General features: G+C 47.0%; 4 protein-coding genes across 4 annotated transcripts; 2 read left to right on the top strand and 2 right to left on the bottom strand.

Annotated features, from left to right (window-relative positions):
- The first annotated feature begins 2,244 nt into the window (after window positions 1–2,244).
- LOC148816212 (natterin-3-like) lies at window positions 2,245–5,695 on the top strand. The gene is made up of 2 exons (XM_088940640.1): window positions 2,245–2,522; window positions 4,260–5,695. The coding sequence occupies exons 1-2, from the start codon at window positions 2,408–2,410 to the stop codon at window positions 5,351–5,353; spliced, it is 1,209 nt and encodes a 402-aa protein (XP_088796766.1). The 5' UTR covers window positions 2,245–2,407; the 3' UTR covers window positions 5,354–5,695.
- A 624-nt stretch (window positions 5,696–6,319) lies between these two features.
- On the bottom strand, window positions 6,320–7,698 carry LOC148816211 (uncharacterized). Its single transcript, XM_088940206.1, has 2 exons — window positions 7,674–7,698; window positions 6,320–7,143 (listed from the first exon to the last, which is right to left on the bottom strand). The coding sequence occupies exons 1-2, from the start codon at window positions 7,696–7,698 to the stop codon at window positions 6,320–6,322; spliced, it is 849 nt and encodes a 282-aa protein (XP_088796332.1).
- Window positions 7,699–13,654: 5,956 nt separating this feature from the next.
- Window positions 13,655–17,291, top strand: ptrh1 (peptidyl-tRNA hydrolase 1 homolog). Its single transcript, XM_088940593.1, has 5 exons — window positions 13,655–13,852; window positions 14,927–15,146; window positions 15,307–15,406; window positions 15,994–16,039; window positions 16,490–17,291. The coding sequence occupies exons 1-5, from the start codon at window positions 13,670–13,672 to the stop codon at window positions 16,709–16,711; spliced, it is 771 nt and encodes a 256-aa protein (XP_088796719.1). The 5' UTR covers window positions 13,655–13,669; the 3' UTR covers window positions 16,712–17,291.
- Window positions 17,292–17,497: 206 nt separating this feature from the next.
- cfap157 (cilia and flagella associated protein 157) lies at window positions 17,498–24,707 on the bottom strand. The gene is made up of 9 exons (XM_088940592.1): window positions 24,547–24,707; window positions 22,951–23,222; window positions 22,315–22,468; window positions 21,512–21,779; window positions 20,244–20,374; window positions 19,747–19,897; window positions 18,530–18,705; window positions 18,167–18,347; window positions 17,498–17,601 (listed from the first exon to the last, which is right to left on the bottom strand). The coding sequence occupies exons 1-9, from the start codon at window positions 24,705–24,707 to the stop codon at window positions 17,509–17,511; spliced, it is 1,587 nt and encodes a 528-aa protein (XP_088796718.1). The 3' UTR covers window positions 17,498–17,508.
- Window positions 24,708–25,100: the final 393 nt, after the last annotated feature.

Here is a 25,100-nt window from a genome sequence, read left to right as displayed (position 1 = left end):
TAAGTAAGCATATATAATAAAACGTGTCTTCATACAGCCAGAGACAGAAACAGCGTATGCTGTATAGGTCAGAATTAAGAAATTCAAAAAAACGGAACGCCTCCAGATTCCTCCCACAGCCCAAAATGTTTGTGCCCTGTGATGGACTGGCATCATGTCCAGGTTGTACCCTGCCTTGTGCCCATTGCTTGCTGGGATAGACTCCCCTGCAACCCTGAATTGGACGATTTAAGCTAGAAAATGAATGGATGGATGGAAAAAAACTGAACTTTCATATATTTGAGAAAAAAAAATGAATACTATGCTCCAAAAACAGATTTTTTTAAATTAAAAATAAAAAAAAGAAATCCATTGCCTGCTGAAAAGATGTGGATTTACATTGTGCTTTCAAACATTTCCAGACATTACACGTTCAGCACTGATCGTGATACACATCATAGATTTGGTTGATCCTTTTTAAGTACAGTATTATTAAAGGAGGAGTGGTTGTTAGCTCAGCAACAATTCAAAGGCCTAGCGAAGGAAAAAAGCTACACATAGGGGCAGAGGCAAAGAAGATGGAGGAAGTCTGAGGCACTCTGAGGATTACAGGAAAGAGGAATGGCAGACTTGAAGTCAGGGGAGGACGTACTCAGACTGAAACAGCCAGCAGATGTATCCAGCATGCTCCGGCCCCAATAACGCCCACCTGTCAGGACCACCGACACCATGCAGCTCCACAGCCTCCTTCCAGCACGGAAAGGGAGACTGCATGATCTCCCACTGACCTCCCTGGGAACCAACAGCTGACTGCCTGAACAAGCCCCCCTGAGCCAGCGACATCTGGGAGACAGAGCCCGACCCGAGCATCATGGGAACCCCAATCCCAGCATTCCACCTCCTCAAGGTCACTGACAAAACACGAACCGGAAGTCCCGAGCGGAAAACTACATGGACACACTTTTGAAACCAAGAACAGGAAGCACTTCTTTACACAAAGGCTTGTGGGAGTCTGGAACAAGCTGCCCAGCCATATTGTTAAAGTTGAAACACTGCCCTCTTTCAAGAAACCATGAGCAGAATGGCCACCTCACTTTATTTCTTATGCCTGATGCTCCGATACTAGTTTATGCCGGGAGTTTTCCCCAAGAGTCTTATATACACACACACACACATTACCAGCCTTGACTGAATTCACAATGTTGAAGTCAGCTGAAAGATAACAGATATCAGGCTCCAAGATCTAGACCTCATACAGTATATGCCTTATTACTAGGTCCAGCGGGTGCTACCTATTATAAAACAACAGCTCAAGGTTCTACCTTTTGAGATTAACAACTTAGCGTGTGCATTTCGCCTGTGCCTCTCCAACACGCTTTGCCACACTGCTATGCAAAGTCAAAAACATTCCCACTGGCTGGGAGAACGACTGGAATGTCCTTCAAAATAGCTGCAGAATGCTGCATGTTTAGAAAGAAATGCCATTCTCGTTACTTCCTCAGTCAAGTATTGGATCAAACCAGCTTGGCAAAATCAGAATTTGAGAATCTGTGAGCTAAAATCATGAAACAGGAATAAGCCAATGGACGTGGGTTTAAGACATCCTTTATAATACTCTCTGTGGGTCTGGTGAAAGGTTAATTTCTTACAAAGATGCTAATAAGCTTCCTACAAGCCTACTGGATGTGTTGCTTTCCGACTTATATTAACAAATCTCATCAAGTTCACAACTGCCTCCTAAAAAGTGGCTTCACCATTTGTCCGTCTTTAAATGCGATTGATAAAAAGGAATAGAAATAAGATGGAAGCACTTCAACTACCAAGTTTTTTTTTCCCCCATGAAATGCAGGAATGTACAGTATTTTCCCCACAGGTCCTGTCCCTCCTGTGCTGCCAGATGAAGTAGTGCTGTCAGGGTCTGATTTCCAGCCTTGAACCCTGCTGCCAGCATTTATGAGGGGGTAATCAGGCGAGGTTTATAAGACCCGAGCGGCGATGAAATCTTTGCACTTGAACAGGAGCTGGGAAAGGTAAAAAATAAAAAAGATCTTTACGGTTCTCGGGAATTATTGCTCTGGGGGGGGCTTTCTTCTGTTTAAAGAGCTGGGGTTCAATAAGCAGAATATGATTTTAAAATGTATTTTAAAACTCCCTGAAGATTTCTTCTTTATCCGCGGAACATCGTACGAATTACAAAGTGCGGACAGCTCTGTGACTGTCATGCTCATTCGGGATGTCCACTTGGTCATTTTTTTAGGGTGTAGATTGAAGCTAGTGTTACCACCTCACAGTAACGGTAATATAATATAAGTTCCGGCGAAAAGACGAAGAAGGAAAAGCAAGCCGGGGTTTTAGCGGCGTTTCAGAAAAGGAAAGTGTGGATGACTGTCTACAGTACGGTACAAAACCCTCTTACTCTCCGTTGCAGATGAGGCCAGCTACGGTAGCGCTTTTAGCGGTGATCCACCTCGCTTTACCCCGCACTCATTCAACGCCCCTTACGGCCAACAAGCTGGAAACAAACGCTGGGAGAAGAGATCGCGGTAAGCAATGTTCCTATACATTCCCAGGCTCTTTAAAAGTGGTTTGTCCTTAGTAATCACATAATATTAACCGGCGTTTGAATACTAACACGTAGTGTACTTATTGTTTCATCTGTTGAGCACAATAATAAAATGCATCACCATAAGCATACAGTAGGCGCTCCATCCCCCCCCCCCACGGGGTTCAGATAACGAATTACAGCAGAAATCAAACGTTTCTCGGGCTGCAGGAGGGGGATCTGTGAAGCGGCGCCCCGTGTCACGCAGGGACTGAGAACGACCCGTTGTGTCGTGTTTTGCCCTCTAGTGGTACTTACCATGCGTTACATTAATAATAATAATTACACTTATATAGCGCTTTTCTGGACACTCCACTCAAACCGCTTTACAGGTAAAGGGGAATCCCACTACCACCACCAATGTGCAGCCCCACCTGGATGATGTGACGGCAGCCATAGTGCGCCAGAACACTCACCACACACCAGCTATCAGTGGGGAGGAGAGCAGATTAATGAAGCGAATTAGTAATTTAATCATTAAATTTAGGTGAAGACTAACATTAATGCCGTTAAAAGAGTAAAAGCTGGTTTTCCAAATGAATTGTAATCCATACGTAATAATAATAATTCCATACACTTATACATTTCCTGGACACTCCACTCGAAGTGCTTTACAGGTAATGGGGATCCCCTCCACCACCACCAGTGTGCAGCCCCACCTGGATGATGCGCCAGTCTGCTCCCCACACACCAGCTCTCAGTGGGGAGGAGAGCAGAGTGATGGAGCCAGTTCAGAGAGGGGGATTATTAGGAGGCCATGATTGGTGAGGGCTAATGGGAAATCTGGCCCGGACAACACCCCTACTCTTTTTGAGAAACACCCTGGGATTTTTAATGACCACAGAGAGTCAGGACCTGGGTTTTACGTCTCATCCGAATGACGGCGCCTTTTCACAGTATACTGTCCCCGTCCCTATACTGGGGCATTTGGACTCGCACAGACTACAGGGTGAGCGCCCCCTGCTGGCCCCACTAACACCTCTTTCAGCAGCAACCTTAGCTTTCCCAGGAGGTCTCCCATCCAGGTACTGACCAGGCCCACACCTGCTGAGCTCCAGTGGAGCTGCCAGTAGTGAGTTTCAGGGTGAAATGGCTGCTGGATTAGGATCTAGATTGCAATCTCTAGATTCGAAAGGGATAGAAACAGCTGTGAAACAACACCCAGTAATCTCAGAATCCTAGATGCACAGGGGGAAGGCACACCAGTCTATCAAAGGACACGCAAACCCACCGGAACAATTAAGAGACACACACTAGGCTGTCAGTTCTGCAAAACACTTTGAATTTCAGACCCGCTACGTTTAAGCGTCAAGTCTATTTATTTTGGCAGCCCGTAATTTCCAATTCCCTCGGTTTGCAGTGTGTCCGTGTGACCGTCTCATGCCCTCCGCTGCTGCACCCCACCGGTTCATCCCGCAACACCTGGGATGCGAACCCGGGTCTCTGGCGTAACGCCACAGGGAGCCAGCCGAGCGGGCTAAAGGAGACCTCCCCCAGCCCAGGCGGCTGAGGTCCCTGCTACGCGCAGGGAGGGTGATGATGTCACCGTGCCCAAACGAGCTCCGCTACATCAGCGGAGAGATCGGGAAGTGGTACCTCATCTGTATTTCTAGGTTTTCCTTCTTAGTCATCCCTCGAGTGGGGTTGGGAGTTAACAGGCACCTTTTCCTTCTCTCAGAGCCCCTACTGAAGCCTCATCTGGCAGATGTCATTCCTCCGCTGGCCCCAAGCACTGCGTCAGAGCGGCTGGAACCCCCAGCTGAGCTCGTGCCCCAGGAGGGGGAGAAGTCCGTGTCGATCTTCGGAGACAACGTCAGCCTGAAGTGGGTCAGCTGGAACGGTTCCCTCCCTAACGGGGCGGTGGGCATCTGGAATGGCTACGCGTCACGTCTGGACTACGTCTGCAAATTCAACTGCGAGGCCGGCTTCTACAACGCCAACAAGGGCCCTTACTGTTTTTATCCCTACGCCGATAAGGAATACTCTGCCTCCAAGTTTGAGGTTTTGGTAAACGAGGACAATTTCGAGTTTCTGGAGTGGAAGGAGGGATCCTACGGATCGGTCCCTCCCACCGCCGTCAGGACCTGCGCCAGGGCCGGGATCTACGTCGGGAAGAACAAGTACGGCTTAGGAAAGGTCGTCCCCCAGCACGAAGCCTTCTTCCTGCCCTGGGAAGGGTACGAGTACTGGTACAAGCGCTACCAGGTCCTCGCCATCAACACCGATGCCTACAGCCAGCACATCTCCCATGTGGAGTACGGCGTCGACCAGATCGCGTTGTTCCACCACCCGCCCGAGACCCTGCAGTTTTCTAGGGTCACGAACAACGAGTGCCACAGCGTGCAGAAGACCGTCCTGCTGGAGAAGACCAGTACCATCGAGAAAAGCTGGGATATCGGGCGAGCGACCAGGAACGGCACCCAGTCGAGCCTCAGTGCCAAAATCCCCATCATCAGTGGCAATGGGGTGGACTTCACCAAGGAGCAGACCATCCAGTTCGCCGAAGGCACCACGCTCGTCGAGTCGGTCAGCCACGCCATCTCCGTCGCGCTCGACGTGCCTCCCAACTTCTCCTGCGCCGTCCGGATGGAAGGGAAGAAAATGACGGCGGACATTCCCTTCACGGCGCGGCTGAGCCGAACGTACCACACCGGAGAAACCCAGTGGACATCCATTACCGGGGTGTACGATGGCGTCAAAATCGGGGAGATCAACGCCGTGGTAGACCGCTGCCAGCCCATCGCCGACGCCGCCCCCTGCCCACAGGCGTAGACCTCACGGAGGCCCAACTCCAGGTCTCCGAAGTCGGAAGCTGAGAGGTTTTGAGGGCAAGAACATCCACACGTCAAACATATCAGCCTTAATAAAACAGGTTGCTTGCAAAATACCATAGATAGCTGCTGAATTTTCCCATAATAAATAATGCCAATCAAAACATTGGAATACATTACGTAAATAATAATGCTATTCCAAACCAAATTTTTTTTGCATTTTTACTGTGCATTGCTCACCTCTGTTTGAGCTTGAAACTGGAATTCATGTTTTTGCCGCAATAAAGACCATCGTATTGCCAACTTACAGTGCGACGTTGGTTTTGCGAAAAAGTGCAGCGTCTCTGAGGGTTGTCCTGCCTTTCATGCGTGTTCAGTGTCCAAAGTCGGAGAACATTGCATCTGGTTGAAATCTACTCAACTTAGTCCAATGCTGGGTCACGGTGAACCAGAGCCTAAACTGGCAAGCAAGGCAGGGCACGTCCTGATGTGATGCCAGGTCTTCACAGGGCACTCATACACAGTGTATCTTTAAGGCGACAAGGACTGTTCTGTCTCTCACTGCCATAAGCAATACCCAGAAGAAAACAAATCAGTTTGGATCTCATACCCCACCCTGACCTGACTTACTTCCCTGGTAGCTATAGTGATTTCATCATCTTAGCCTGCTGCAGACACCAGTAATGCGAAGATTAGAGTGAGGGTAAATGCATCAGACTGTCCTCTGATCCCCAGCTCAACCTCTTTGAATGCAGAATTTCATCGACCACCTTTGTTGGGAGAAGAGCAACAGAAAGTGGAATGATAGATAAGAAATACTGGGGTAAGTCCCCCCCCTAAAAAAAATTTACCTTCATCACATTTTATGTATATAACAAGGCTCATAAAAAAAATCTATAAAAATAAAACCCTCTGGAAGATCTCCTTCAAAAGCACCTGCAATTTTCTGTACACTTCCTGCGCACACCTAGCAATCAAATAGGCTGTCAGGAAATCCTTCTGGTTCCACAATTAAGACAGTCTTGTCCGTTCCGAGACCCCCAGCACTGCCCAGCGCTGTGCGGTTGAGGGTTTGCAGAAACTCTTCTACCGCAGAGACCCCGGCTTCTAAGAGCTGGTTCTGTTCTTCAGCACTATAACTCTCGGGAAGGATGACAACCGTGGTCACCAAGGCAACAGCCTTTCCCTCTCCTTCCCGCCTTAACTCCACCATGACCCCTCCTACTCCATTCATGGTCTCCATGACGACCGTAAACGCGGCACCCCATTGGGTGGGCAAGACCTGTTGACCCGCAGGCAGGTATCCGAGCCGCAGAGTTTTGGTGGGCACGCCGCAGCCGCCCAGTGCAGACAGGAGGCTCCTGGTAAAATGGAGCAGAGTGTTCTGGGATTCCCAGCTGCCCAGCAGGACCAAGGCGTGGCTCAGAGGCCTTTCCCGGGTGGCTAGGCCCAAGCCGTGCCACAGAGCCTCCCGCTGGCCTGGGAACAGCAAGCGCAGGTGAGCCAGGCGCCCGTCGGAGGAGGAGGCCAGGCGCAGGGGCCTGGGCACAGCAGGCGGTTGTGGGGAAGGGAGCGAGCCGGGGTCCGAAAAGATGAACACGCACGAGACCACGGAGAAGATGAGCAGGAGCAGGGCAGCCAGGCACACCGAGGGCAGGAAGTCCGATTCCTGCTGGCTGGGGAGCTGAACTCTCCCATCGTTCCTCTCTCCTGAGCCGGGCCTCTCTTTGGGAATGTCGCTCTGAACACCTGCTACCCTTCTCTCAGGGGTGACACGCTGCTTGCCCAGACCTGCCAAGGAGTCAAAATACACTACTTACAGATAAACCTACTGATGCTCAATATTAAGATAAGATCACTTTATTGGCCGTATACAATTTCTTGCATTAGGAATTTGTCTTTTCGCAGACCCCAGCTTGCTCTCCATGAGACACACAGACAGGGAGAGAAGCTGGGGGTCAGAGCGCAGGGTCAGCCATTGTACGGCGCCCCTGGAGCAGCTGGGGTTAAGGGCCTTGCTCAGGGGCCCAACGGAGTCGGATTCCTCTGTCGGCTGCGGGATTTGAACCGGCAACCTTCCAGCCAGAGGCGCAGATCCTGAGCCACAGAGCCACCACTCCGCTCAATATTAACCGTCTTTAAAGCACTATATTTCAACATAACACAGGTTGGTACACACAAAAGTGTGGTTGGCTCACTGACTGTGTTTACATAACAATTACAAAATCAACACCTGAGGGATTGAAAACTCTTAAAGTTGCAGCTACCGACAGTATCAGAGAGCAGCTACAAACGTCGGAGAGGTCTGCGCAGAAACATACCAGCTGCATTGGAAATCACTGCCATCTACGCAGGAGCCTCTGTGGACACAGCAAAGCCTTGAGAATTTCCAAATCCCCCAGCGTGTGTCCCGGGACCTTTCGGCCAGAATTTTCTGGAAGGGGCAAAAAAAAAATTGAAGGTAATCAATTAGAAGAGAAAGATTGCCAGATGACCCAGATTTCCGGTTTCAGGTCCACACATCCCTGTATTTTCAATAACAAACCGGCACAATGCAATACTAGTGAAAGCTGGGGCCTAACCCAGCAGTTCAAGAAAGGATATAGGCAACAGACAGATTACCACTCTAATCTCTCTGTCTGTGTTCTCAAAGACGGTTTTCCAAACTCATACACCAGAAAGACTACCGAAACCAAAATTATCCTGCAGCTAAGATCACACCTTCCCCCTTTTCTTAACGACAGACTACTTTTCTTCTAAATTTTCAACATTCATTGGAGGTTTCATTTCACACCTCTCTACACCCATTTTGACTTCACATCTCTTGATTGGCCTCTCTTTCTGTCCCCTGCTCCCGCCTCTCGTTCCTCCTCCCTCCCAGCCTTTGTTCTCCCACTACATTACCTTTGCCTACTGCCTTGTCTCTCTCACACCTGAAGAAGGCTCCATGGCCGAAACGTTGCGTTTTCTTTCTTCTTTTTTTCCAGCAGGGAATAAACCTATTACTTGTTCCCAGACAGAATACTAGTCATCATTGAGTACACACACACACAGAAACCCAGATTTTTCACCCTTCCACAAACCAAAACGTATGAGCCTAAAACAATCAAAGCTGTTGAAAGAAACTTTGGGAAACGAATGGACTTGAGTGGAACAAATTTTCTTAAAACTTTTGATCTGACTCAGATTTCGAATACGTTTACAAGGGGCAGCATTATAGACCTAAGGGGCCAAAAGTCTCTGGAAAAAAAAGTTTGAGATAGGAGTTAAATATCACTCATCCTAAGGTTCCATTGGGACCCCAAATCCAGCATTTAGCATAAAAATGTCTAAGGAGTGTGGAAATGCTAACCCTAACCCTAGCTAGGGCTTTAACAGAGCAATCCTGCAATCTGTCTCTGAAGAGTTCCAAGCATCAAATTTAAAAAAAAATGTTCCTCAAACTAAACTAAATGAGTCCAAAACAATCCAAACCGTTAAAAAAGGTCTGGGAAACTGATAGACAATTTCACCCTGAGAGAACCCACACAGACATAGGGAGCTCACGCAAATCCCACACAGAACACCCGGAGCCCAGGGCCCAGGAGCTGTGGAGCAGAAACTGCATCTACCATGTCATCACACCACCCACACCAAAATCTAATAGAGTCAATGTGATGGGCCTGAAAAATGTTAAATCACGTCATGTCATTTGCCAAACCGCTTTATACCGTACGGTGTCACAGGAACCCGGAGCCTACCCGGCAAGCAACGAGCCCAAGGCAGGGTACACCCTGGACAGGACACCAGTCCATCGCAGGGCCAGTGCAAGTCAATCATACATGGGGACAATTTGGAGGCCACGGTAAAGGCTGAGGGGGGAAATTTGGCCCGGACACAGGGATAACTCCCTACTCTTATTGAGAAATGCCTGGGGATCTTTAATGACCACAGAGAGTCAGCACCTTGGTTTAACAGTATAGTGTCCCCACCACTATACTAGGGCATTGGGACTCACACAGACTGCAGGGTCTGGCCCCACTAACACCTCTTCCAGCAGCAACCATAGCTTCCCAGGGGGTCTCCCACCCAGGTACTGACCAGCCTCAACCCTGCTGAGCTCCAGTGGGAAGCCAGTTGAGAGCTGCAGGGTGATATACCTGCTGGCAGCGTTAAAGCAATCAAGTAAAAATAAAACTAATCAAAGCTTACCATAGAGGCTCCAAGACAGAAACATGTGCGCGATCAGAAAGTTCCATAATTTCTGTTTGGCGAGTTAGACTTATATGTCACTATCAATGCAAGCCAATATTAGCGTGAAATACAGGTTAGGGCAGCATGGACTCCTGACTCCAGGGATGTGGGTTCGAATCTCAGGTGCAGACACAGCTACTGTATCTCCAAGTCAAATGCTTTACTTGCATTGCACTGGTACGCAACCAGCCGTGCAAAGGGGTACCGAATTTTTAATTTTAAATCGTTGCTTCATTTTCGATCAGCAAAACAGTCAAGTCAATTAATAATGAGATCACTTCAGCTTTGTAGGAGCTGTCTTAACAGCCACATGTCTCAAACGCGTCTCTCTCGGTGCGTGACAAACAGATCGCCCACAACTTCACCCGCATGGTAACGGAACACCAAAGGAAAACAGATCTGCTGACAGGACTTTGTTCTTCTACAGTGTCAGAGTGCTGGGGAGGGCCGTGAAATCACATCGCAGCAAACAAGGCAGCGGACGACAAGGGCAGGTTTCGTGTCACCTGCTCTATTATGGAAAGAAAGCCAAACAATCACCCATCTCTCAGACAACAGAACCGGGCAACTCCACAACAGATGGGGTCATGTTACATAAAGGAAAGGTCTGTGCAGGCAACCAGGGCTAAAGAAGAAAAGGTCCAGCAGGTGGAGTCAAGGGATCTCCCAGGTAAATAAGGGAAAAGGGCACAAGAGAAAGATTTATCAGAAAGAGGAGCAAGAGCCTGTGTCAATCTTTGGCCGGTGCTTTGGTGAATAAACACAGCTACTATGAGGTGTCAGTCTTCTGATTTTTCCGAATTTGCATGTGGCGCACCCGATAACAAACGGCACGACATTCAAAAACAAAGACACAGTATATCGGCACCGTGCTGTGAGCGAACACGCAGAACTGTTCTTGAGCGCGCGTGGAAAATGTTCAAGGCTCGGCAGCACTTCAGAAAGACAGATCTCTCTATACCATGAGCTGCCTCAGCCTTCCCCCCCCCACAAATCATATTACTAATTTATTTAGTTCTTCGTATATCCAAAACGACGAGTTCACTTGAACATGTTATGCCACCTGACCGAACAATTCTGTGACAAGTAAGTACTGCATGTGGTAAACATTAATTATACTGTAATATCGCTAGCTGTAGTACAGATGGATTCATTAACTCCACTTAAGGGCTATACAGTTCTCAAAGGAGACAGTACAACATTTTCTTATTTTTTTTTTCTAGTTTTAAAACACAAAAAGAGAATTAAGTCAAACGTTTAATAAATCTTTTGCTTTCAGGTGTGGGAAAAAACATAATTACTTTTGCTTTGAACCACCAAATTGTTTTAAAAATGTATTCTTGACACATCCTTGCAGAATGATACCAAATTATAGACCAGGGGGTCACCAGTCCTGCGCTTGTCGAGATACAGTTAAATTGATAGATTGTCACTAAGTCTTCAGTTCCTATGGAACTGGAATAATTTAACTGTAATATGGTTAAGCAGGTGATTTAATAAGAAATTTGGAGATCATCCTTCCATCCATCCATTTTCTAACTGCTGTATTCAGTACAGGGTTTCAGGGGAACTGGAGTCTATCCCAGCAAGCAACGGGCACAAGGCAGGATACACCCCGGACTGGATGCCAACCCATCACAAGGCAGACACACACACAAAAAAAACAAACATATATACGTTCACACCAGGTGAACTTATCCCCAAACACAGATGGATAGATGGATACTTTATTGATCCCGTGAGGGAAATTGCAGTGCAACAGCAGCTTAACACAGCAACAGTGTAACGAATGATACAATAATAATAATAATAATAATAATAATAATACAATACAACCAGTACAGTGAGAAGTGCACTAAGAAGAGTTACTCACAGTCCAGAACACACAAAGAACAAACCAGAACAGAACAGTACACAAAAAAGTCACATTGCACAATATAAATATAAATGTATTGCACAGGTCCCTGGCATATATTGCACAAAAACGGTTGTAAATGGGAAAAAGAATAAGAACAGATGTAGCAGTTTACTGTTCAGGGCAGAAACAGATCACTGTCACTGTTGCCTCTGCCCAGACGCAAGGTGGATGCGTTGTACAGTCTCATGGCAGAAGGCAAGAATGACCTCCTGTAGCGCTCCCTGTTGCACCGCGGATGGATCAGTCCATTGCTGAACGTGCTCAGTTAAACTGCCAGTATATCTGGACTGCAGGAGTTAACCAGCAGCACCCAATGGAGACACACAAACACAGGGAGAACATACAAACTCCACACAGATAGTACCCCAGGCGTGGAATTTAACCCAGGGCTCCAACACTGCGAGACAGCCGTGCTAATCACTGTGCCACCATGCTGCCACATGTAGTGATTATTCGGGGAAAAAAAATGCCCTGAAGGACTAAAGTTACCTAACGAATGACTTGTTTAATTGGCCAGTAACTTGATCTAAGTGTCCAATCTTTTAAAACCTGGAAAACGTTCTCCGGAATTTGAGACCCCAGTTGCAGATCACTTGGTACTTTCCAGACTACATTTTTACAGATTATTTAAGGAGACAGTTATTCACACACCAACCAGCATCCTACTGAAAATAAACTCATTGTAGAGATGTCCATTATCTAAGTTTGCTTGTAATGACAGCCCCAGACCATGTGCACACCACTTGCATGCCTGCAATGTGAAACTTTGGATCTGTGCTACATTCATGTAATGTTGTGCACCACAACCAGTCAGTTGTGAGGAAAGCCTACAGAGAAGGAAAAGTAAAAGCACCACCACAAACCACCTAGTAAGCAACATTTTAATACTTACAGGAGTAAATTCTATTTGCTTGGGCAACACAGGTACCGATATTCTCTGTTGTTTGACAGACACTTCCAGTTTGTCTCACTTAGTGGTTGTAAGTAGGACTGGAAGACTCAAGGCAGCAAAACCTTACAGCCCTCAACAGGCCTCAGATGCTATGCTTGCCTGGCTGGCCTGACAGGGAAGTTTTGTCAGGTAAAATCACCACAGGTGTGTCTTGCCCAACCAGATGGAGCAGAAGGAATGTACCAGCCCCACCAGGTCCTAATGCCCCTGGATTAATGTGGTTTGTCTGACCAGAGTTTCTCAGTCCTAGTTGTGGAGACCCCCACACCTGCTGGTGTTCAGATGAGCTCTTGATTTAAATGAATCTTAAATTGGATCAAGAAATTGCCCAGTTAGAAGCCCGACCTCATCTTGGTGACTGGAACGTTTGCGTCTCTTGAGAAATGCATGAGTTAAAATATTGTAGCTCTCTCGGGTTCACATGGGTATGCGCCCCCCCCACCGTCGGGGACTCGAACACGGGCCTCCGGCGTAACAACAGGGACCCAGCCAGTTGAGCTAAACGGAAAACTCCCATTAGCTGTGGTCCCTGCTATTCACAGAGAAGGGCGGTGACGTCACCGCGCTGGTAAACCGGCTCGCACAACCTGCAATGTTGGCCGTATACGTTACACTATAAAAGGAAACTTCCAAACCATTAGGAACTGAAAGCAATCAGGGAGTTCTAATTAAATGTATCATTGTGGGTATTAAAGGTTCAAATATTTGGTGGAGTGTTCGAGTGGAACAGTAAACAGCCTTTGAGTTCAATAAGTCCACTTGATATCGCTTCCTCTGTCGAGAGATGGTTACACAGTAGAATTCGTCCCTTTGTCTTACAAAACAAAAAGGCAAACCAGGACTGATGCTACTGAAAGTAAGAACAGTTATAAATTCTATTAAAGGATTTGTTTCTGACTCATTTCTATTCTCGTTTCTATTTTGCTTCATCTCATCATACCTCATATTTTCGCCATATAACCATGTGCCCTTTGTATTTACTTTTTTGCAGTGTCACCATACAGCACCTAACTTCTGTTTTGCGAATACGATTATACAAGCATCTGGAAATACAAGATTCCAGGTTTTCTCTCTAAATCTTCAAACTACGGCGAGTACCGTATTTTCACAACCCTATACCAGTCATCGCGTCTCTTGCTAAAGACGTCATAATCATGCGACAGAATATGATGCAGGTTAGAGGTACAGTGGTGTGAGTAATCTGGGTCATTCACATGTTCGTTACTCATAAATTGCAGCTTCTGTTGCAACTTTTATTTAAGCCGGTTTACCTTATCCTTTCACTCAGCATGAGGCGCTGGATAACAAGGTTTATGAACTTGGTTTTACTGTATAAACCTTTTTCACCGAGACTGAGTAGGGACTTGTCTCTAAATCCTAAAATGCGCCGCAGACTGGTGAGATCAAAGAACATTTTTCACTATTCTGATATTTGTGTAGATTGTATTTTTTTTGTAAACACGAGCTGTAGTCCGCAGTCCCCACTAGGTTAAGCAGCACAACGAAAAAGGATGGACCGTGAAGCTGTAGTGTCATTGAACGTAGGCTGTAAAATTTGTTTCTAATTTACCGTTTAAATACTCTTCGTTAAATACTTTTTGATGTTGTATAGTATAAACGAAACTAAATGTTAGTATTGTATAGAAAATCAAATTCTAAATGGGAACTTTGGAGTATCGAGATACTACTAATAAATAGCTGTCGAACGGTAACGTGAATGTCATTTTCCAGGACATTTACAACTGCAGGAAGGCTATGGTGTATTCCGTATTGAAATGCGATAAATGTTGATCAAACCACCTCCTCTGACAAGTGGGCTTTCAATAATTGTGTTCCTTCGACTCATACTTTCGATAATCAAAAAGCACGTGAAGATCCTTCACTAAAACACTGGCGTTAAATTTGAAGATTAAGAACCCGACGACACTGATGCCATTATAAACCCTAATTCGGGCTTCGTGCAGAGCCAAAGGGCAAAGACTCACACCCCAGAAAGATATGAATGAGACTGTTTCTCGAGAGTGTTGCTCTGAGCTGATTGACTGGCTGTGCTATGGGTGCTAATCCTATAGATCTTTTAACAAGGAGCACAACAATTTCTTGGAATTTGCGAACTCCTGAGATAAGTTACAGATGAGAGGAGGCAGAGGGTCTCTGACACCCACTTTATGAAGGATTCCCTGCGTGTCAGCTTTAGGAGCGGGGGGGGGGTAATTTGCTCCAGGCTCCTACAATCCTTTGTGTAAAGTAGTGCCTCCTGCCCTCCATCATGTGTGCACTCCCCCCTTTTCCACTTGTGCATTTTAGTCTGTGTTTGACTGTCGATCCTGAAAAACTCCTTGGGGTTCATGACCTTTTTTAGAATTTTGTATCACCTTACTGCCACACCTGTCTTGCAGCTGTCTGCTGTGTTATGGGCTCAGGCGGATAACTTCTCTGCTAAGATTTGCTGGCGTTGGATTTTTTTGCAGCTGGTGGGTCTGGGCAACCCTGGAATGGGTGGCACCCGTCACAGTGTGGGCATGGAGGTGCTGGCAGCTCTGGCCAGCAGGCTGGGGGTGGCCGAGCGCTGGAAGGGTGACAGGCAGGTGTCTGGAGAGGTGATCCTGTCCGAGCTTGGGCAGAGCCAGCTGGTGCTGCTGAGACCCAAACTCCTCATGAACATCAATGGCGTCAGTGTGGCCAAGGCAGGTGAGATAAAGCGGCCTGCAGCAACAGGAGGATAAATGCTACTTGGAAACATATTCCCTTGTAGTTTGTGTCTTTTTAAATACTGTCCTGCTCAATTTCAATGAAAATATTGAGAGCGTTGTAACGCTCTGATCTGATCTGATCTGATCTCTGTGTTCAGCGGCCAAGTTTCAGATCCAGCCCGAAGATATTTTTCTAATACACGACGAACTGGACAAGCCCCTGGGGAAATTTGCAATGAAACACGGGGGCAGCGCTAGGTAAGAGCTATTCATAACACTGTTCCTGCTTTGTGGTAGACTGCGAATATTCCACAGTGTGTTAGCAGCAGCCATATCGCCCTGCAGCTCACCGCTGGCAGCCCCACTGGAGCTCAGCAGGTGGGAGCCTGGCCAGTACCTGGATGGGAGACCTCCTGGGAAAGCTAAGATTGCTGCTGGAAGAGGTGTTAGTGAGGCTCAGTAGGGGTCTGTGTGGTTCCTAATGCCCTAGTATAGTGACGGGGACACTGTCCTGTAAAAAAAGGCACCGTCCTTCAGATGAGACATAAAACTGAGGTCCTGACTCTCTGTGGTCATTAAAAATCCCAGGGCGCTTCTCGAAAAGAGTAGGGGTGTTACTCTAGTATCCTGACCAAATTCCTCCCTGGCCTTTACCAATCATGGCCTCCTAATAATCCCCATCTCTGAACTGGCTCCATCACTCTGCTCTCCTCCCCACCGAGAGCTGGTGTGTACTGGCGCATCATCCAGGTGGGGCTGCACACTGGTGGCGGTAGTGGGATCCCCACTACTGTAAAGTATTTTGAGTGTCCAGATCAGCAGGGTTTTTTTTTTTCGATTTGCAGGGGTCACAACGGCGTGCGTTCTTGCATCGAGTGTCTGAAAACTGATGTAAGTAGACGAGCATTTCAGATCCAGCCCAGAAGTTTCACAGAGGCTTATGATCACATATGTGCATAAACATCTTTTTAACAGAATGCATAGGTAGTGTACAATAAACAAAACCACATTACTGTCTTTTTAAATGAGTATGGTTCATGGTAAAAATAGTATCCTACATCCAGAGGGCAGTGAGCAAGCTGTGCTAAAGTAGGATCTAAAAAAGAAAATGACTTAATTACCATTTAAGGTGAGGGAGTTCATTCTACACTAAACACAAAAATAAAGAACATGATACAGAAATTGATGTTTTGCTTTCCCCAAATTAGAAGGATTTGAATTCATACTCTGATACATCTCTCTTACAAGAGCTAAAGAATAACGACAGCAGATCTTTATCAAACGATGTCTTCACTGTGGATGCAATGACCCTGTAACTTAGTACCGGTGTTTGCTTTTGAGGTGATGCCCCGGCTGAGAATTGGTATTGGCCGGCCTGTGGGCAAGCTGTCTGTGGAGCGCCACGTCTTGGGAAGGTTTTCCAAGGAGGAACAGGAAATACTGAGGGCAGTGCAGGAGCAGAGCGTGGACCTTCTCCTGAGACACCTCACGGAGCACAGAACAGACACACAGCTGCAGCTCAAAACTCCACCACAAGGGGGCAGTGTCGCAGAGAAAACCTGAACTGCAAAACCCATGGTGGAGATGCTGGTGGGCCTGGATATAGTGGTATAAGGCTGCAAGGAATGTTGCAAGCAGAAATCGAGCAAAAGAAAACATACTGACTCAGTAGTACAGAAAAAAGCAATTGAAGACTGTGGTCTCATTGTGCACAGAAGAAGACAAAGTCCTGATGAAGAACAGTTAGAGAAAAGAGTATAATGATACTACTGTTCTGATCATAATGATCTGTGGTTTTGCAATTGCAACGATCCTACCTCCTTGTAGTTGTGATGAGGCCTTCTGTTGTTAATGTACTGCAATACTATGATTATTTTTATATCTGAAACATTGAAACAATACAAAATTACCATAAATGAGAAAAAGCAGAATGAACCAAGAAAGAATTCTGGGGGAAAAAAAACTTAGTGAGAACACTTAAGAGGCAGGCTACAATAAAAACATCTAAAGCTGTTTTACAAAGTCATCTGAACCCAGGAAGCTCAAACTTTGTCGTCTTATTTTGGCCTGTCTCACTTGTCTTCCGAGATGAACAAAATTGTAAAATGATGAGAAATGTCTCTTAGTATAAATGCCTTCTAAGGTTAAAGTTGGAGAAATATTCAAAAATATTCTTTGCTTCCATATCTTTTTTTTATTCATTATTTATAACCTTTCACAGTGTTTAAATCTTCAATGCTATACAGTGGGCTAACGTTGCGAGGCAACACTTAAATACCTGGGCACTACAGCTGGGGCTGTGGAAGGGGTTTCAGTAGTACTGGATCACAGGAAGGAAGGGAAAGGTGGCAGAGCTCCAGTCATTTAGCCCTGAGGAGGGGAGGTAGCAAGCTGGTTTCAGGGAGGAGGACTGTAGCGCCCCCTGCTGCTGCAACTGCTGGAGCAGCTGTGTCCTGAGATGGAGAGAGTATAAAACAGAGATAGTTTATTAATCCCCTAATTGCATTGCAACAGCACCAGTAGCCAGGCACAATGAACCAAGCACAGTACAACGTAATAATACAATAATACAACACAAGAAATACAGTCAGTAAGAAATGCAATTATAAATGGTAAAGAATTGCACACAATACAAAATAAACCAGAATGGACAGTGCACAAAGACAACAGTACCAAGGTACTCAGAGGTACTCGGTTCTTTCAAAGAGGAACCTGATTAACAGAAAAGCCCTTTTTTATTAAAGAAACTCCATTTTGCTTTTTTTTTTTACGTGTACCACCCTGCCAAGATCCGCCTTCTCCGCTGGCTCAATGCAATTCCGAGTTTCCGTGCAGGAAACATGCAAGCAACCGCAGTCCTGTCATCCTGGTTTCCTTGAATAAGTGGCTGGCCTAAGCATCCTGAGCACAGTTTTTACATGCCGTGCGTCAGAGCTCAGTTTTAATTCTCAGCAGCAGCCAGAAACTAAATCGGCCTGATTGCCCACTGTGGGGCCTCACGCTGAATCTCATGGTTACCTCTGTGGGCTGGCCAGGAGGATGTCTCTGCAGGTTGAGCCGGGTGCTGCTGGATAGTGGCCCTACTTTGGACAGGGCAGTGTTGAGGCTTTGCTTGGGCCGGGGCACCAGCCCCAGGTCCCCTATCCTGTAGTGGGGCAGGAGTTTCGGTGCCTTGAGCAAGGGAGAGAGAATGCCAGCCCTGCAGAAGAGAAGACATTCACTTTATTATTCTAACCCTCGTCAATGAAAAGGCTACTCCTGAAACACACTGTGTTTCCACACCAGTGATGTGACTCACTGTCATATGTTTCTCCTCCGACCGTAATGACCTTTATGAAGACGGTGCCCCTTTTGCATCGGAGATGGAAGGCTGTACTGTACCTCTCGGGGCCGGTTTTGTATTCGCGGAAGCAGGCCGCATCCTTTCTGAACTCCTGCAGGGTGGGTCCTATCCCCAGCAGGGCGGCGCTATCCAGCAGGGTTAAGAGCTTCTGCATCATCTGACTTCGGCGCACAAGGGCGGCGAGCTCTGCATCTGCCTCCTTGCTGGGCGCCTCCTGTAAGCCAAGAGCATTTATCAACCCCAGCTTTCGCAGGGAATTTCTGATCCCTCCATACTGACCTGTAAAAGAAGTCTGTTGACAATCCCATAGAGTTTATAATGCCCCTGTTTACCGTTTTGTCTCTCACAGCACAGTGTGTTGGCCATCATTCAACAGTAGCAGGCTTGGGACTTGACAACCTGTTCAAATTTAGTGATTTCCTAGCAAGGCAAATTTTACTTCCCTCCCTTTGAAGCTAATTTACAAGAAAGAGGATAGAGTCAGTGGTTCTCAAACCGTGATACGCGTACCACTGTACGCGGAGTGCCCTCAGGTGGTATGCCAGATGACCCTGGAAATTTGTTGTGTGCACTGAAAAATTGGGAATTAAAAATGTAATTAAACATTTTTCATCTGTAATTCACTTAATTGGTTTCAGAAAGTTTGAGACGGGTTTCCATAATTTCTATTTTAATAAAATTAGTTTCTGTGTCACAAATGCAGCCTATGTCGGTACAGCGTGCACTAATACTTGAGTGTTCATACTCCTCTGGAGCTTTCAGAGACACAGCTTAATGCCACATTCATAGACAGAACAATCGATCAAAAATGAATACCTCGCAAAAACCAAGCATTATGTCATGGCTGAAAGGAATAGACGCCAAGAGTACCAACGCCAGCTCTGATAGGTCACGCACACCTGTTGAGAACGAGGAGGATTATACATCGGCCACTGACACTAGCTCTGCTGCTGAACCTGACACAGACAGCCCTGCTGGTGTTGGGAAGCATTGGAAAACGGCTATAAGGTGGTAGGATCCAAATGATCTGTGTGCGTGTGTGCACTCATGTTGGTCATTGAGATTGTCTGTGGTTCAGATGAGAAGATGACTTGTAGGTGGTACTTGGATGCTTTGGTTTGATCAGAGGGGGTACTTGGTCCAAAAGGTTTGAGAACCACTGGGATAGATAATTACTCTTTTAGTGTTACACCTGAATGACTTTCCAGAGAGTGCAGCTTTGCTCGTTGAATAAACAGATGCGTTCCTTCCTTACCATTAAGGCCTCCTGGAGGGCATGGGCAGCCTCCTGGAGGATTCCCTGCAGCTGTGCCCTGATCTCCTTCTCATCCTCCAGCTGTCTGCTCAGCTCCTCAGCCTCGACCCTCTTCCTCTCCCTCTCCTCCCTCGCCAAGGCCAGCTCCTGTCTTCACAAACACAATCCAGTGGCAGTCATCGGTAGGTAAGACTAGGAGTCGGGCCCTTTCTCTGAAAGCCCATTTAATGCATTTTAAAATCAAGTCATTATAGTTGTCAGCATTTAAGAGGTAGTATTAACTAATCATTTGCAGAAAATCAATAGCCCAAAACATGAAGTGTTACTTAAAGGCAATACAATTCACTCCAGACCCCACCTAACGTCACCATGACAAACATTTGCAATCATAAGAAATGCAATATGGAAGGAATCAAAGAAAAATGTTTTGCGATCCTGTAAAGCAATCCTTCTAGGGTTGAAATCCTCAAGCAGATTGCAAGGAGGATATCTGCTACCTCTGAGCTTCCACATCTTGCTGAAGGGCCTTGTGCTCAGCCTGCAGTTGGAGGTACTCGTTATGGCTCTTGGCATATTCCTCCAGCTCAGCCTGCTGCTGTTTGCACTTCTCTGTCAGCATGAGCACCACCTGAGGCAGACAGAGGTGGCGTTACAGTAAGAAGACCGATCCGCAGTTTCAAGACTGGGGTCTCAAGTCTTAGCCCTTGAGGGTCACATTCCAGCAGGACTTTTGTAAGATTAGAAGAAAGACTTTGCTGAGCTGATATAGGCAGCGTCCAGCTTTGGTCCTGGAAAGCCACCGTTTGCAGATTGTTTTAACTGAAACCACAGCAGGACCTGAAGAGCTGGGAGGAGTGGCTAAATTTGCCCACTTGTGTCTAAACTGAGCTGCTCTAAGCCATAAAGAGCAGTGTTAGAATGAAAACCTGCAGACGTCACAGGCCCAGAGTTGGACCACCCAGTGTGAAGCTCTTCACGTCTTCAGCTGCAGTCTGGAAGGGCCAGTGTCTGCAGGTTTTCATTGCATCTGAGCTACTCCTACCAAATGTACATGTAGGATATTGCATTTACAAATAGGAGTGAACCCACTCCAATTTGCTTCCAGAATTAGAGATTTAATTGGGATCCCAATCTTTCTTCAGTCCTTTAGATACTGCAGGAGAGACCCAAGTGACCTTTGACCCTCCAGGCCTGGAGTCATGCACCTCTGTCTTGAACGGTCATGCAGGACTGTCGCTGCCAACGATGTGATTTGGGTACCTGCTGTGGATGCGTTAAAGCTCAAGGGCAAGGGAAGCTCTTACTCAATAAACAGGTTGTCCTGTAAAACTCCTGCAATAAACTCCTTCGATAAACACTTGATGGAAGCTCTGAAGATGCCTTGAAACTTAGGTGGAAAAACCCAGTTCTACTTAAGCTTTTACACCTTTCCTAGGTATTCTACTATTCCGATTTACAATTGCTGCCACGCACAAAAACGACGGCCATGTTCCACAAAAGGTGGACTAATATCGGAGAAGATGTTACCTCTTGCATGAGAAATGCCGTCCAGATCAGCTTCTCAGTGCAACATTAATGCAACTAGAGCATTTCCCACTAATGTCTATATACATGTAACTTACTCAATATCTAATTCTTTGTGGATATTCAGGGCCACAGTGGTTTAAGGTCAAGAAAGATGAGAGAGATGGAAAAGAAAGGAGCTGATCCGCACTAGATGCAGCCAGCTGAAGCTTATCCCGAGCAGCTGTGCCGAAGGGGGCACCTTCTGATTGCTGAGACTCTTCCTGGCCAGCTCCTTCTGACCCAGCTCCAGTACGCCCAGCTCCTGCCTGCTCTGCCCCTGCTGCTCCCTCAAGGCCTGGTTCTCCTCCAGCAGCTCCAGGCTCTTGTCCGACAGCTTCCCCAGCTGGGCCGTCACCGACGCGTTTTCCCGGATCATCCTCTTCGTCGTCTCCGCCATCTGCCGGTCCGACACCCGCCGGAACTCGGCGGCCACGGCGGCCACCCGCACCAGCATCTCCTTCTTCAGCCTGCAGGGGGGGACGGTGAGCAACCCGACCATCAGTCAGGTTGGCGGTGCAATGGAAACTGGTCACCAAGGACATACAGCTGACCTTTTTTATAGTAACAACACATTTTATAAAAGATGATACACCATGATCCAGTGTTTCCACCACTACTAGAAAATACGTAGCCAGAACACGTATTTGCAAGATGGGAAATATGGTACTTTGTGCCAGATATCCAGAATATTTTAAACGTTCCTGGAAATCTTGTAGGACAACAACCGTTTGATTAACCGATTTGATTAAAGTTTGATTCATTTTGCCATTAATTATGGCGTTTCAGCAAAACTAAAATAATAACACTGAGCTGACCGACTGTGACACGCGACGTGTGGTTTGCATTTACAGACATAGATAATAGACTTGGCTATCAAATACGAAACTTCACAGCCAGCTGCCACAGATAACTAACTAGCAAAGCCAACAGGCTGCTGCCATCTGTTCAACAGCTGCAAGCAATCGAGACCGAGGTGCAGCGAGAGAGTGGGATGTCGGAGACCTGTCATTGTCCAGCACTGCCTTCCTCTCCAAGCTGTAGATGACAACCTGGTGCTCTTGCTTCTGCTTGATCAGCTGCTCCTCCAAGCTGGCCAGATGCGCCATCAGCTCCTCTTTCTGCACCCTGAACTCCTCCAGAGAGGCCAGCTTCCCCGCTGCGGGTACAGTAGGTCCGAGGTCAGGCAGCATCTCACACTGCACAGGTTCCATTCCATTGCAGGAGTTTGACTCAACCCACAGCTAGGTAACCTGATTAACTTTATAGAAGGCTTTTCATCTCAAAGGATCCCAAAGCCATTTTTTGATTTGCTATTCACATATTTTGCATCATAGGAAGACACATACTCCACCCCCCATATCAAAGAACAGGACAAGCACTCAGCTTGTGAAACAGACTCCTTTCTGACTGCATATAAGAGCTGGGAAACCCTCGCAGTTTGTCTGTTCTGTGGGGCAGACCCAGCGCATGTTGCTGTCATTATTGAGCTCGATAAAACTGAATCTGCACAAGACTGTGTCCTGCTCCTCTGATGAAGAATTGCCCACAACACCATCAGAGAACAGAGACTGCTTAGCTTGTTACAGCCAGCAGGGGGAGACAGTGCACAGTGTGAGCCCAGGGACCTCTCCCCCTCACCTAGCACCATGTTCTCGGAGGTCAGCTGGTCCTTGCTTTCCTGGAACTCGTGGCGCAGCTGGGCCAGCTGAGCTTCGAAGGAGTCCTTCTCCGCCTCCTTGGCCTGCTGCAGCCCCAGGAGCCGGTCGGTGAGGTCGGCCAGCTCGTCGGCCCTCTGGTCCAGGGTGCGCTTCAGGAAGGACACGATCTCCCTCTTGTCCTTGGCGAGGCGCTCGTAGCGGGAGCCGAAGTCCTTCTCGCACACCTCCAGCTCGTCACACTTGCGCTGATACCTGCGGGGGACCGGAGGCAACAAGGAGGAAGACCGTCCTGTACTGCACATTCCCAGGCTGCAGTGCGAATGACACTGGTGCGCCTGGAGAAATTCAGGTATTGAGGGAAGGCCATCATCCTATCATTAGGAACTATATCACCCTGCAACTCCTAACTGGCAGCCCCACTGGAGCTCAGCAGGTGTGAGTCTGGTCAGGACCTGGATGGGAGACCACCTGGGAAAGCTAAGGTTGCTGCTGGAAGAGGTGTTAGTGGGATCAGTAGGGGGCGCTCACCCTGTGATCTGTGTGGGTCCTAGTGCCTCAGTATACTGACAGGGACACTGTACTGTAAAAATGCGCCGTCCTTCAGATGAGATGTAAAACTGAGGTCCTGACTCTCTGCGGTCAATAAAAAACCCAGTGTGTTTCTCAAAAAGAGTAGGGGTGTTTCCCCGGCATCCTGGCCAAATTTCCCCCAGGCCTTTACCAGTCATGGCCTCCTAATAATCCCCTAATCTCTGAACTGGCTCCATCACTCTGCTCTCCTCCCCACTGAGAGCTGGTGTGTGGGGAGCGTACTGGCGCACTCTGGCTGCCGTCACATCATCCAGGTGGGGCTGCACACCGGTGGCGGTAGTGGGATTCCCCTTTACCTGTACAGTGCTTTGAGTGGCGTGTATAGAAAAGCATGATAAGTGTAAGGAACTAATAATAATAGCATTATATATGATATATAATATATAGTATATAATCAATATTGTATAACATGACAATATAGTAATATGTTCCAAGGTACACAGCAGCGATGTTAAACACAAAGACTCGGTTAACGCACAAAATCTCAAATACAACTGTAAGTCCTTATCTGGACTTATATATATATATCTTATATGTTCTTGTATGTTCCAAGGGGTCTGACCGGTCAAACTTTCGGGCTTGAAGCGATGGGATTTAAGTAAAGAGCGGCTCTCTAGCCTTTCTTCAGTGTTGGCAACCACAGTATAAATCCCACCGGTCAGCTCCACTTTCAAACTGTTCCTTCGCTGCAGGGAAAGCTGTGTCTAACCGTCTAGCCATCCGAACAACGTGCAGACGGTGGTTTACACCAGCGAAAAACACAGAAAAAAACGAGATGTGTGGTATTCTAAATAATAAGCCCTGCACTATTACTAAATCTGTTACCAGTATCGTTTATCACTGCCATATGCTTACGTTCAGCGTGCACAGTGACCTAATATCTGCTGAATACTCTGCTCATTTTCCAGCTTATCAGCCATTGTAGCTCTGCTGTTGTTGCTTCGGGAGATTTAAACAGCAAAGCGGGGTGAAAGCGGTCGCTCACCTCTCCAGCCTGTCCTCCAGGTCCCGGATCTGCACCCGGTAGAACTCCTTACTGAGCTCCGACAGCGGCTCCTCCAGACTCCCAGCTCCGGGACCGGGTCCATCCTTCTCCTTTTTACTTGCCTGCTCTCCGCTTTTCTTTCCCTTCTTCTTCGGGGGCATCGCGGTGGCGATTTAAAAGTTTCGGAAACTTTTTTTTTTTCCTTCTCTTTACATGGAGAAGACCCAGCGAGCGCTCTGGATTTTAGGAAACCTGCCTCTCCCGTTGTTATGGATGACGTCAGGTACATAGCAACAAGCTCTAAAGTTTTGTGCCAGAGAGCCGCGTGTATTTAAAGAGACGGATATAGGAGAGTACGGCTCTCGTTTTTAACAGACATTTGGAAGCAAAGATTATCAGTTAGACGAAAATTATTATTTGTAAATGGAAATGACGTTGAGGGACGTTCCACGAAACATTTTGTCTTCAAGTGCAATGTTTTTCCCCATAATGCACCAAACTGTTTGCTATAAAAACTTAACAAATCATATCAGGTTCATTGCTCAAAAGCAATA

This window comes from Atractosteus spatula, chromosome 23 (genome assembly GCF_055471065.1).
Source record: "Atractosteus spatula isolate fAtrSpa1 chromosome 23, fAtrSpa1.hap1, whole genome shotgun sequence".
In the NCBI taxonomy this organism is placed as follows: Eukaryota; Metazoa; Chordata; class Actinopteri; order Semionotiformes; family Lepisosteidae; genus Atractosteus; species Atractosteus spatula.
This window is presented reverse-complemented; position numbering and strand designations above follow the sequence as displayed.